This window comes from Toxotes jaculatrix, chromosome 18, assembly GCF_017976425.1.
Source record: "Toxotes jaculatrix isolate fToxJac2 chromosome 18, fToxJac2.pri, whole genome shotgun sequence".
Classification (NCBI taxonomy): Eukaryota; Metazoa; Chordata; class Actinopteri; family Toxotidae; genus Toxotes; species Toxotes jaculatrix.
The window spans coordinates 19,008,033-19,021,631 of NC_054411.1; the positions used below are offsets into that span (position 1 = coordinate 19,008,033).

At 41.7% G+C, this 13,599-nt stretch overlaps 1 protein-coding gene across 1 annotated transcript in view; it reads right to left on the minus strand.

Moving 5' to 3' along the window:
* nsfa (N-ethylmaleimide-sensitive factor a) overlaps window positions 1-10,777 on the minus strand; it is a 29,849-nt gene extending 19,072 nt beyond the window's left edge. Inside the window, exon 1 of the mRNA XM_041062947.1 lies at window positions 10,761-10,777. Coding sequence (XP_040918881.1) covers window positions 10,761-10,772 — 12 coding nt within the window. The 5' untranslated portion in view covers window positions 10,773-10,777. The remainder of the gene's footprint in view (window positions 1-10,760) is intronic.
* Between the last annotated feature and the right edge of the window lie 2,822 nt (window positions 10,778-13,599).

Here is a 13,599-nt window from a genome sequence, read left to right on the forward strand (position 1 = left end):
AGAAAAAGAAAACAGTCCCAGAGCTTTCTGTGAAATGATTTCAGTTCACTGTGTTGCCCTCATCTAATCAGTTACTGTGTTCATTTCAGCAAACATAATTATCTCCAGCCAAATTTCTCTGATGGCTCGTCATCATTTTAAAACCCTGAATAAAATTTCCTGCCCACATCATTAATAAGGACATATTTTTTTTATTGTTCTTCAATAACTAATCATCATGTTTCCCTCCCTTGAGCTTATAACAAATCTCCTGTCTCTTCAGTATACTATATCTGTACCATATATTAAAGTGCTCTCCTTTGGCAGTGTGCTGTGTTTAAAACTGCAGAGGCAGGGAGTGGCAGGATAAAGAAGCGGTCCCTCCCTGCGCCTCCCCTCGCTCACTCTAAATATTCCTCTTATTCCAAGCATCCCGATAAATTATTCATCCTGCTGTGCCTCGGGGGGTGTATCCAGTCTGATGTCTGCACTGACAATCGATGGGTAATGAAGCCGCTGCTGCATCAGAGCTGAGGGCTTAAGATATATGGTTCTACAGAACAATGGGCTACATGACTGTGTGAAGAGGTCGCTCACTGAGATAAACCCACAGGGATTTATCACCCAACTCAGCAGGTCTCCACTGTTCTACAGAGCTTTTTAGTGTCTTTCAGCTCAATGTTTTGGCCTTACAAGCAGTCAGCAGTTAGCAGTCAGCAGCTGAAGGATCCAGCAGGTTAATTTTCATTTCAGTTTTCCTTATATATATGTCAAAATGGTGACCACTGAGCTCCTGAGGTCATAGTCTGACAATGTTACATCAGGCCAAATGAAGCCAAGGACCTCACTGGATGATAAGGTTAGCAGGTGATAGCACAAAAGCTGACGTCGTCCATTTTACCCAAAACAGAAACTGTGATTGGATATTTTGCCAGGCAATTTGATGAGTGTGTTCTTACAAAGGATAGAAAGCACTGGCAAAATGTTATTACAGTCCATTATGGGAACATTTCCATTATGGATCCACCCCTACATAAACACACAGCTTATTCAGTGTTAGGAAACAATGGAAAATAAATGAATGAAATAAAAACCTAATGATGATCTACAAACTTAGAAGCTCAGTCACAGTGAACTAATGCTTCTCTACCTCAATTTGCTCAATCTGTCTTTGTGATCCCATCCCAGAAAATCAGAAAAATCAATGTCAGACATATTTGCTGCTTTTACTTCACTGTAATTCAATCTGAAACCACTGTTGTCTGACTTTTCCATCCAAGTGAGTGAAATATGAGCCGAGCTCCTGCAGTTATAACTCTGTCAGCTCTGTGTTCATTGTCAGGCCTTGGGCTGTGTTTTGGAATTCATGCAATAACATGTATAAAGACCACACATTAAGGTCAAGCTGAATGGTGGGAAACACTCAGAGTCAACTTCCAAGCTCTCGGTTAGTTCCTGTTTGGCAATTGAAGCCAACAGACACACATTCGCTATTTGCCATCAGCCCTTACTGAGCACATTATGAAATTAATAAGCTTCCTATATGAGCCAACTCGCTTTCCCATTTAAACAAATCACACTAAGTAATTTGTCAGCAGTCGGCAGAGAAGGTATTAAATTAAGGAGGTTTCGGGGCACACGCTGCTGTAATTTTTCATGGGCTGTGATGGTGCCTCTCTGTCAGATTTAATTTGTTATAACTGAGTGTCTGTTGTTTAGGGACACTTCATCAAAGACTGTAAAAAACTTGTAAGAAGATTTAATTAAATACTTTTCATGTCATTAAAAAAAAAAGTCCATTAAAAAAGACACAATCAAAACAGGTATTCAAAACTGACTGGGCTTGTTAAGCAACACTGTTATGAGGTAAAAATGCATTGCAAGAAAGTTTTTAAAGTATTATATGGACCATTAATCACACATATAATCTGCTAAACAGCCACAGCCATGTTTAGCTTTGCCAAACATGGCTGTGGCAGCTATTTCGGTGAGCAATCAATTATCCGTCCACTGCAGAGTGCTTTTTAATCTTCCACTCTCACTTCCTGTTGCAAAACTGTCTGTTTGTGAAGTGAACATCAGCGCGTTCAGCTGGAGTAAAGAGCCGTCCGCAGTCATGTAGAGAATCAGCAGCTACGCATCAAAACCTGAACTGCACCATTTAAAAAGCGACACAGCGAAAAACAGCTCCTACAGTTTGTGTCCAGCAAAATCAGCTGTGAGAAGACAAAATGTTGCACTTACCAACAACGAGGTAAACAACAGAGACTGCCACCTATAACAACAACGAATGGTACAATCCAACTAGCATCCCACAGGGTACTGTCTCAGTCACCGACTGAAACTGACAGAAGATAAACTGGATGAACAGTTGCAAACACCATAACTGGTGGGATGTCAAAGGCTTTGACTGACCCTTTGGTTTCAGGACAGTGAAACACAAACACTACGTGCACCATGAACCACTCACTACAACCATCCTGACTTTATGGGGAGTCAGATCACAGTCATATCTTGTTTGCTCCCCTTTGGAATCCAAACACAAGTCAATGCACAGGTGGAAGTAATGACCCTAATACTGGCTCTGTCCCAGCAATTAGTGTGTTATTATTTACACCTGTGTTCAACAAGTCAAAATGTCTGCTTAAGTTACATCCCACATTTTTCCACAGTTTGGGAACCACTGTCATATGCACTGTGACATTTTGGGAAACATGCTGATGTTGTTGCAGTGCAAGTTGCAATGCCTGATGAGGTTTTTGTGCCTGACTATTTCCTGGGTGGGAGCAGTGACCTCCTGAATTCTCTGCCATAACCACTGATTATTATTTATATTGTAATATTGATTTAAGCCCCACCAATGTTTTTTTAACCGTTCAGTTGTTGAGGTGGACATGTTAGGGCTGCACCTCCTCAGGCTACTGTTAGAAAGTCTGATGACAGAGCAGACAAGACACACTAACACACACACTGTGAACATTGCTCACACACACACACAGGCTCATTCAAAGACACTACAGTACACAGTGTGCACGATAGGTGTGGATCTGTGTATTTGCCGGTGTGCTTCTCTCTGTTTGTACGGTATGTGTCCTTTTAGCGGCTGTGTGCTTTAAATGTGTGTGAGTGCAAGTGTGCATACGTGTGTGTTTTGTCGGCTGCCCCACAGCAGAGAGCGGTTCTCTAAATATAGCTACAGCTCAGAGCTCACAGAGGAAGGCCCCGCACTGAGACAGCCTCAGATTAACCATTACTATCTCTCTCTCTCTCTCTCTCTCTCTCTCTCTCTCTCTCTCTCTCTCACACACACACACACACACACACTCAAATATGAAACGAGGCTGCTGCTGTTTGTATGGGATGACCTCACTGGCTAAAACATGTCAATAGAAATCAGATCAGTTTTCAAGCTGCCAAAAACCATCCATCTATAACCGAGACAATCACAACACACAGCACAGCTGAAGGTGTGAGAGAGCACTTTGGATTTTAGCAGCGTTAGCTCGTCGGCAGTATGGAGGACCATGGGTGGCATATAAATGGCTATAAAGCACTCTGTTAATTGATTTTCAACCAGAAAGTAATAAACATATGGATTAATAAATTTATTTATTCAAATGATGTTAAGTGTTTTAAAATGGAATGAATTCATAAATAAACTAAGCACGTTGACAAATGACTTTTGTCAACGTGCTTATTCTATTAGCAGAATTGGAGATGGGATTTTTACTGCGCGCAGTTGGATTAAAGGAAAGCAAGTAAAGGAAAAGAACAAACAGAGAAAGGGAGAGTGAGGCAGACAGGAGAGAAAGGCTGCTAAAAATATAGAGTGGTAGAGAAAATGCATGTGTTGGTGCTGCTGGTCTATGTAAAACAGGTTCCAGACTAATACGATGTTGTTTGGAGGGAGGGATGTATTAAAAGCAGAGTGTGACAGAGGTGGTCTGACAGCCTCCGACCCTGACAATGCAGTAATTCAGACTGCTACCTCCAAAACTGGGCGTGGGTGTTAAAACGGAGACCGGAGCAGGGAGACAAATAACCAGGCTCAGGAAAAGCTGCAGAGCGATGGATGCTACAGGGAAATTATGAGCGAAATAAGCTGCTCACTTCATTAAGAAGGAGAAAGAGACCACGGAGGAGGAGAGACACACATCGGGAGAGGTGCCATCTTTTTTATAGCCCACTCACTTATTCCATCGCACAAGTGGGCGTCTTTCTTTTTATTTGTCTTTCTCTCACACAGGGATCATAAACACGCCTGCTCTAGCTATTGATTTTGATGGGAATCAGATCAACTGTGTTGTCCTTGAAAGCACCGGTGCAGCAATGAAAAGAATTTCAATTTATACATGAAACCATCGGTCAGAGGTTAAATTGAGTTTAATGCTTCAAACCTTTGGCTGGGGACACCCTCAAATTATATACTGCAATCCGCATTTTCACTCCTAAACCATTCTATTGTTTCACATCCACAACACGAAGCTAAAACAATAGTGTGTCGCTTTCTGTTTTCCTGTGGACAGAGTAACCCACTCTCTGCTTCTAATTCGGGTTAAGCTGTTTACCTCTGATACTATCCAGCCACAGCTGCTGTTAGTGGAGCAGTAAACAGAATATTTGTGTGTTGTGTAGATAGAAGTGTCTACCAGCAAAGAAGAAAGGTTGAAGAAGGCTGAAGATTTATTCAAATACAGAGGAAAAAAAAAGACCCCCCAAAAAAAAGAAAAGCACTGAGATGTTTCTATGCCACAGTAACTTGCTCTAACAGCATAAATCATGCAGTATGGTATGTTTGGGGTAAGTATGGGCGCCACTGTGTTATTCTTGAACATTTGCGATGTTCAGATGTTCCAGTCTCGACTTGCTGCTCTCTAATCCAGTGGCTTTATGAAGGCCAGATGGCCGGTGAGACCGCCTAGTGGACGTAAGGTCGTTAGTTCAATCCTCACCGCAGCCAGAGTCTGTCCAAACGTCTCGCTGACCCTTTCTGCTCCTCCCTGACCTTAAGGAATACAGTCTGTGTTTACTTTAAGGCACAAGGCAAAGAGAGAAAATCCCTCTCTGTGAATCCTGCGGTCACTTTAACACAATAATCAATAATCCGTTAACATCTCACTAAACTGCTGAGGACCCTGTTTAAGACGGACAGACAGACAGACAGACTGCACACATGCATCTCAATCTTAAAGGTGCCGCTTGTTCTAATTTAAGGAGGCTGGCTGTGGACGTCTGTTCTAGATTCCTGCTGGATATCTGAAAGCTTTACTGGCAACAAGTTCTTATTATTTCCATTTTTATTTACTTTTAATTATTATTAAAATTATTGTTATTATCTGACTGTTTGCTAACCCCTTTCAGATAACTGATATTAGTGATGACTGCAGCGTTAACAGTCAGAGCTTCTCTCCTGATAACTGTGTCACCACAGGATTTCAACCAGTATTACCGATCAGCTACACAGGATCATAAAAACACACTGTGTACGCCTGTGTAATGTTTTTTTTTTCTTTGTCTGGAAAATTAACATAGCAGCATGATGCATTTCCACCCCAAAGCGAACAGTGTGCTCCTCTGTCACAGAGTCCCACACTGAAACTCTAAATGCACGTCACAGACGCAGAGCCGTCATTTAAAAGCCTTAAGGTCAGTAACAGTACAGCTGAGTCTGCTCCCTGAGCCAACAGGACGGTTTCCTTCTAAAGATAATGAACATTTTTCACTCATTACCTTTGTGATCTGTGCAGTTTGTTGAATTGCTCATGGACTCTGGGTTGTTTTCTGCCCCATGCCTGCACACGCATCTCACTGATGACGTCTACTGATTTACCATTTTCTCTGCAAAATGCTCAGTACCAGTAATAAAAATATTTTATCTAATTAAGTGAAAAAACTTGTTAAACCTTCTGAGGCTTTGGCCAGAATTGGTTTTTTTTTTCTACATTTGAATAAAACAACTGAAATGACTGATCATCAAAAGTTAAATCTGTTAGTTGGTAACACTGTGTTTGATCAGATGTACGATGACAAGCTCGCAGCTGTGTGTACACTGCATCCCTGCATCTTCCCACTCCGTGCTTAAAGCAGGACACAGCCCAGCCTCTGATCAGCATCACAACAGGCAAACCATAGTGTTTCTTATTTTGGCATCAGTGTGGAACTCTCTTTTTTTTGGGGCTATATTAGCACATATGGGGTCAGAAACAGGAAGTCGGTGCCCAGAGACTGACCACAAATTTCCTGACTAGGTAATCATGAAGTCCATGACACCTGTTGAAAGACCATCACCTGCTTCTTTTCCCCAACACCACTGTCAAACTGAATTTATATGAGATGAGAGACTTTTTGTTCCATTAGCTTCTATGATCCATTAGTGGTAATGTGTGGATATGACCGGCACAGCACACTGTATGTGTGTAAATGACGAGAAGAGCATGTGTCATTGAATTATTCATAGAGTCTGTATTTATGTAAATATTTATTCTTGGTATTCTGTTTATGTATGACGTTGCCTTTATGTAAGCAGTTATGACCTCAGTGGTCTCTTCCAGCTAATTACCTGCAGCAGGGAAGGTATATATGATGCAGATGTATTATGAGAACTGGACTCTGGACTCAAAGACGGTGTCTGTCCATTTCAAAACTTCTGAGCCACAAAAGGTCTTTAGCTTTTAATTTCATGTTACATGTGCATTAGTGTTAGTGGTCCACAGACACCTTAAACCCGCTGTCTAAGCTCTGGAATCAACATTCATGGATCAAACGTTTACAATACAGCGTATGAACTGACCTTGTTTTCAGAGGGTCCTGTCACAAGTTGTACATATGTTTCTTTTATATTGGTGATCTATGAAGACATCTTTTTTTTGTTGCATTACCATGAGTGGTCACTGCGACAAACTGGCAGCAAGGCTGAGTCACCTAATTAACCCTAAGCCAAAATATCAGTAAAAAATATCAGGGCTGACTCAAAACCGAAACGCCACTCAGCTGGCAGACACAGGTCTCCACCCCTCTACACACCCTTCCACCTGCCATCATCATCATATTAATCAGCCATTAGCAGTTCATCAGTGTTTTTTATCTGTAGAGTCTGGTTGCACCTCTTAGGACAGGATTTTCTCTGTAGGGTCCATCTTGGTGTCGGTCTGTGGAAATGTCTGTTTTGTCCTGACTCTCTCTGACAGGCTGCAGTATGCCCCACAACAGTACATGGTCTGCTGAGGGTGAAGGGTATATGAGTGTGTGTGTGTGTGTGTGTGTGTGTGAGCTACCGGGGGGCGGGGGGGGGGGAGGGGGGGGGGGGGGGGGGGTGCAACATGCCAATGGACACTTTTGACTCATGCTGGATGACCAAGAGGAGGAATGTACCACCACATCCCCTCTCTCCATGAGATGCAGTGGTATGTTCCTCCTCTGTGGAACATGTGGTGGTGGATTCCTCCACACACACACACACACACACAAAGATGTGCGCTCACTAGGGAAAATGTGATGCATTATTTAAATCTTCTCTATCTCACCATGGCATTTCCATTGTTAAATTCAGAACAGGTGCGTCACATCTGCCACTCTAATACTGTGTAACATTGATTACATCTGTAGTTATATCCGGAATATAGCCTGTATATGATTATTTGATGTATACAGAACAATGTTTGTAATATTAGGGCTGAACAATAAATCAATACAATCATATATTGATTAGCAGTGGAACTGTTTTGGGACGATCATGTCATGTTGTCCAAGTGAATGATTTCACACTAATTTGTATTAAAAACTAACAACGTTGTCTGATGCTTTACATAATAATAGACAACATTTAAATATTTGATTATTTTGCATGTATATTTTCATGTTTTTAACCATAATGTGATATATTTTGATACAAGAAAAATATTCTTATTAAAGCAGTGATGTTGATTTCATCCTCTAACATTCATTCAGCTGTAGGCCTACATACAGTGGGCAGTTTTATTTTCTAAAATTGAAGGCTACACAGTTTTGATTCCAAATCATGTAGTCGTTAGCATGTCTGGCTAACTGGCTTACTGCCTACAGTCAGGGCAGCCAATTGATTGAGAGTTGACGATTTAACTTTTTGTCTTGTCTCCCTCCAAAGTAAAATCAATTATTTTTAATTGAAGGAACAGCCGTGTGTTGCAAACAACAACTCATTGCAATGTAAGTTCAGGTGGAACAGCCAATCTCAATGTTTTCAACTAACCAGCCGAGCATGAGTGGAGCAAGGTTGGAAAGAGCTATTGAATGACTTTATACTCTAGGTGGCAGTAATGAGCCAAATGGTGCCTAATCTGCCATTTAGCCCAAAGAAGAATAGTAAGGTTCACTAGAGGAACAAATACAAATGTTAGTATAAAGGTCATGTGTCTAATTTTGTGAATTCCTCAGGTGTTAGTCAGGATCTGTAGGTGTGAAGTTGTAGAGCTGGCCTACAAAGAGCAAGGTTAGCAAAGTTGTTGCAGCATTGCAGCTCTTATTTACATCATTTTATGCTAAAACATGATCAATTATCTTAATTATATGTAATATATTAATTTTGATGATAAAGTTATCAATCAAAAACACATCATCAAGTATGCCCAGATTTCTGACTGCTACTGCACACTTTTAAATTAATTTTGATTGCTAAATTGCTTGATGAATAACTTTGAGCTGTCTGGGACTCCAATTTTAAAAATGATGTTCACATGGAGAATAATCATATTCAGTGCCTCAGCTTCACTAAACAATGTCCACATTATACAGCCTGTATTCCTAGAAATGATCTGTCACAGCCCTGCAGCTGCCCTGAAGGTTTTTTCTTTTAATACAAGAACACTGAGTGTTTTCTTTTAATTAATGGCTTAAAGAAATGAATCCAATTCCTCATGTAAAAACCAATTAAACAAATGCAAACACACAATCATGCAGTATTGCGGTATTGACTGTGCTCCCATGGGTGTTGGGCCACATTCACAAATCAGCCAGTGGTCGGATTGTTAAGACACTGCAGAGCTTAGACTGTTGACAAAATGTTGCTGTCGAAGCACGTGTGGTTTCTGCAGCAAAAATGGACTCGATGTAGGTGGGATGTAGCAGTCACATTTCCACTGAGACAACTGTGATGGAAATCTATACACAAGCAGTTCAAGGCTCTTTGGATAAAAGCACCAAACTAATGGCATATATTAACCCTGGGTGTCATTTCCTGCTTGTGCTGTTCTCTTGCAAATACTTGCAAATACAAATTGGAGGGTGAAACTAGTGAATCGGCATCTGAACACCTGCACTGACAGGTTCTGAATGAGCCACCTGCAGAAACATATACATACTAGCATAAAGGTACCACCTCGTACATAAATTGACTCTTTTTGCTGTATAAACATGAGCACAATGAGACAGTCTTGCTGAGTAATGCTATAGCTATCAGCACCGTGCATCGTGACTGTGCATGATGCCTGCACTCGTTTTATGATGTCACCAAGAGTCATAAATAAATTCAAATAAATACCTTTAATTCAGTATGGAGAACAGAGTAGATGTTTATCTATCAACTATCAACCTGATCCTCTAACTCCTTCCCAAAAAGTGACCTTATTTGTCAAAACCTATTTCATTAAGCAGTTATAAGGAAAAACCACCCTGCCTATTTCAAATCAGCCGATTTCAATCTAAATCAAAACGTGACCCTTTGAAGTCAGGAGGCTTTTTTTATGCAGTAAACAGGATGAAAGGATAGTAGGACACCTCAGAAATGAAAAACCAAGGTATATCTACAGGTGATCAATTTACTGAATTTACTGCTTTTAATGCTTCAGCTGTATGTAGATGAAATGCTGCAGCAAATGCAGTTGCTCGGTTGCCCAACCCTTAGCCATTAATCTACATCTTTGCTCCGTTTCGAATCATTGGATTTAAAACAGGTAAACCAACAAAAAAAAGGAAAAAAAAGAAGAAGAAGGAGGGGGGATCCTGTGGCTGAAACAGGTAAAGCTCTTTATCCTGCCTGTTAAATGAGCACACTTGAGCGTCCCTCTGCAGTGGGGCTTGTAACCAGACTGAGAGAGAGCAGGTTGACACTGGTTACCTGACATCATCCTTCCTGTACGTCGACAGGTTGTACGGCAGGCACTGAAATGCGTATGCATACGATCCACCAGCCAGCCAGCCATGCGCTGCTCTGCTGCTCACCACCGCAAAAACAGCGCTTACCAACGCAAAAAGACCGCAGACTGGAGCCTAAAGCAGCAGCGCTGATCCTCACTGTTTTGACTACTGCTTGCTGATTCGCTTGGTTAGGGCTGTTCGTAGATGTTGTTTTGACCACTCTGTGGTTTCCACACAAAATCGCCCACCTTGTTATTCCAGATTAATAGCTCATAAGAGCTTTTTCACTGGCCGCTTTTTTTTTTTTTTTTTTTTTTACGACCGCGTCGGCTCAAGGGCAAGCAGAGCCCAGGATTAACCAGCGATCCTCCCAGCGAAGGCAGCGGTTAGCAGGCTGAGGGATCGGATGCTGGAGCTATTATGCAATCTTAGCGGAAATTATTCTTCCTGACACATGCCAGGGTTGTAGGGCTGCAACATCATGTCAAATAAACAGCAAATTGTGTAGCCGCGGTGACATTCAGGCGCAAAAGGCACTAAGAGTGCTTGCAATCTGAAGGCTCGCCCGACCGACATTTTGCGCCCTGGGTATGTTTTCCCTTACCTGCCACACAGAAACTCAGTGGTGTTTGAATTTTAGAGAAGAAATAAAACACATATATGCGTCTTACCCGGGCCGCCATCTTCGCGGTTGCAGTAGATCAGGGATGCAGCTCGGGCCAATGATTCACAGGACAGCGGGGACAGCGGGCGGAACAGCTCGGAAGCAGATGGGTATATAAGCTGCAGCGCACCACACTCTGATTGGCTGATTCGAGCGGAAGCGTCCATAAGGGGATGTCACCATTAGCTCGCGTGTGGCTGAGGAGGATCACTCCCTCTTTGCATTTCTCCGTGATCCTCTGCCGTGAGAAACACTCACGTGGCAGATTCACAATAGTGGGCACAACACAGCTGACATGTGGAAGTGCTGTTCCTCAGATGTCGACGGTTAATGATGCACGGTGGTAAACTTGGCACGTGTACAAGTATTTGACTGCTCTCGTTTTTTTTTTTTCCATTGACAGTTAAAATGTGAATCCCGCCGAAACCGTAAATGTGATTATACTCATATCTTGCACTTAATAACTGAAAACATAAATCTGAATTTATTTGTAAAACTCCTCCCTGTTCACCTGTTATTTCCGCTCCGGTATTTGATAAAACACATTTTATTTTGGTAAATCTCACGCATTCAGCCTCAGTTTCAGCCTCAGTACCCCGGACAGCGCCACCGCTGCACGGACCTTGAAACGACTTCAGCACCATGGACAGCAACCGTTTACTGTGTCCCAGCCTTTGTTTGTATGTGGATACTGTCATAGTACTGCACTCTGTCTTTATTACTCGATATAAATAAATAATTTAGAGCAGTTTGCCATCCATCAATCAAAAACCATTTAAAAGCTATACCTATTCTTAAATAATTTAACCAGCAGTTATAGTAAGAGTGTCTCAAAAGCATAAATGTCAGTGCCACCACAATAACTACTGTGCAGTAATGTTAGTTAGCTATACTGTAGATTACATGACGATAATAGGCGAGCTGATACTCCTCAACAAAGCTGTATCTGTTTAGTAATAACAATATTTCTGAAGTAAAACAGTGTCATGTTCTGTGTGACACACACACACATAAACTGACACTACACTGTGTGTGAGGAACAGGAAGTGTGCTGTGAGTTTTTCCTGGCTGTCATCTCCCTGCTGCACTTTTGGTCTCTTGGTGCATCCATAACAACATGTGTCAGCACTACACCTACTTAGGTGCTTGAGAGTCAGCGAGCAATAATTGCATTTCCTATTTTGGGGCTTCCTCCTGGGAAGGGGGTTTTCAGCCACCTCACCTGCAGCTGCTGTAGATGGCTTCAGAGACACACTACTGCCTTGCTGTGGTCAGAGCGAGAACTGTGTCAAAAGGGCCACAACATCTACGTATGTATAAAATCACTTGAAATAAAAGAAGACCATGCTTGGAAAGGTTTTTATATAAAGTACCTGTAACAGTTGATCAAATTATTCTTATTTCTCACATACATATTCATACATCCACAGAGTAACAGACTGCAGCATCAGCACTCTACACTGGTAGCCTTGACTTTTGTTCAACAAAGATTCTTGTTTACACAATATGGTTCACAAATGAAAAGGAAGAAAAACTGTAATAACGTCATCATCATCATTATCATAAGCTTCATATGTTACACAATAGTTTTTGTCTTGTATGTGTTGCAAGATAAAATATGGCACATAGTTATGAGTTGATCGATGATGAGAGCATGTACAGGAGGGGGTGTCGTCAAGCCACACCTCTCTCTCTCATTCCAGAGAAGGGTTCATTCAGAGGACACATTTCCTTTCCTTGCTTCCTTGTCTCTTTTTCACTGTCCCTGCACAGACTGAAGCAGGTGGAAGCAAAAATAGTGGAAAAAAAACGCAGAGGAACATTTGCTCATCAGTTCTTCTGTTTCACAGAGAAATATACCATGATCAATATATGACACTCTCAGTGTGTGTGTGTGGGGGGGTGTGTGTGAATCCTCTGTGCAGGATGGGGCATCAGATTTGAATTTAATACAAATGATACAATCGGCTTTTCTCTAAACTCCTCACCTGAACGGTGATTGTTCAGTCGTAGACGAGCGAGCGTAACTACACACGACAGGTGTGTTAAACCTTGCAGTTCTCCACGTGTTGAGGCAGTATGCATGGTGCTGTAGTAAGAAGTAAGAATACATGGCATTTCAAGAGTTTGGGGGGGTGGATGTCTTTTCTTTGTCAGTTTTTCTAAAACTGTGAAAGGTGACGGTGTAAGGACTGGATTAAACAGTGTGTTCGCCTGCTTTAAAGTAATGTGCAATCATTAGCATGTGTGGCTAACTGGCTTACTACCTACAGTAGTGACCGAGCATTACTTCCAGGGCCAAGGAGCACGTACATTAACTTGTGCGGTTACAGGTTACATTTTTTTTAAAAAAAAGCCCCGTTCACAACTAGGACATCAAGTGTGTCTAATTTCACCACTGTGAGGATGAAAGTCCTGGACGCTGTCAGAGTTTAGCAGCTAATGCGAGCAGCTCTTTGTTGCCATTTGTTGAATCTGAGACTACTGACATTTTGGGATACACATCTATAGCTTCAGTCTTTCAGCATGGTTAAATGCATGTGGCATCTAGTGCATATCTAAGATCCCTTTTACATCATTTCAAAACGAGTTAGATGGAAGCAATAAACTGTCAGCAGGAGACTGCATTTTCAACCAATTCATTGAGCTCACATTAACTTAAGTAGCCAGCTGCAGCTGATAAAATCTCCTAGCGTCAGCTGTCATTACAGCCGACAACGTCTATAGCTGCTGGTTAGAAATGAAAAGCTGATTTTTTTTTTCTGCCTCTGTCCAAGATCATGGATCCACAGTTTCAGAAATCACAAGATGTTTGATTGCAAATCTGCCATTGTCACCAGTGAAAA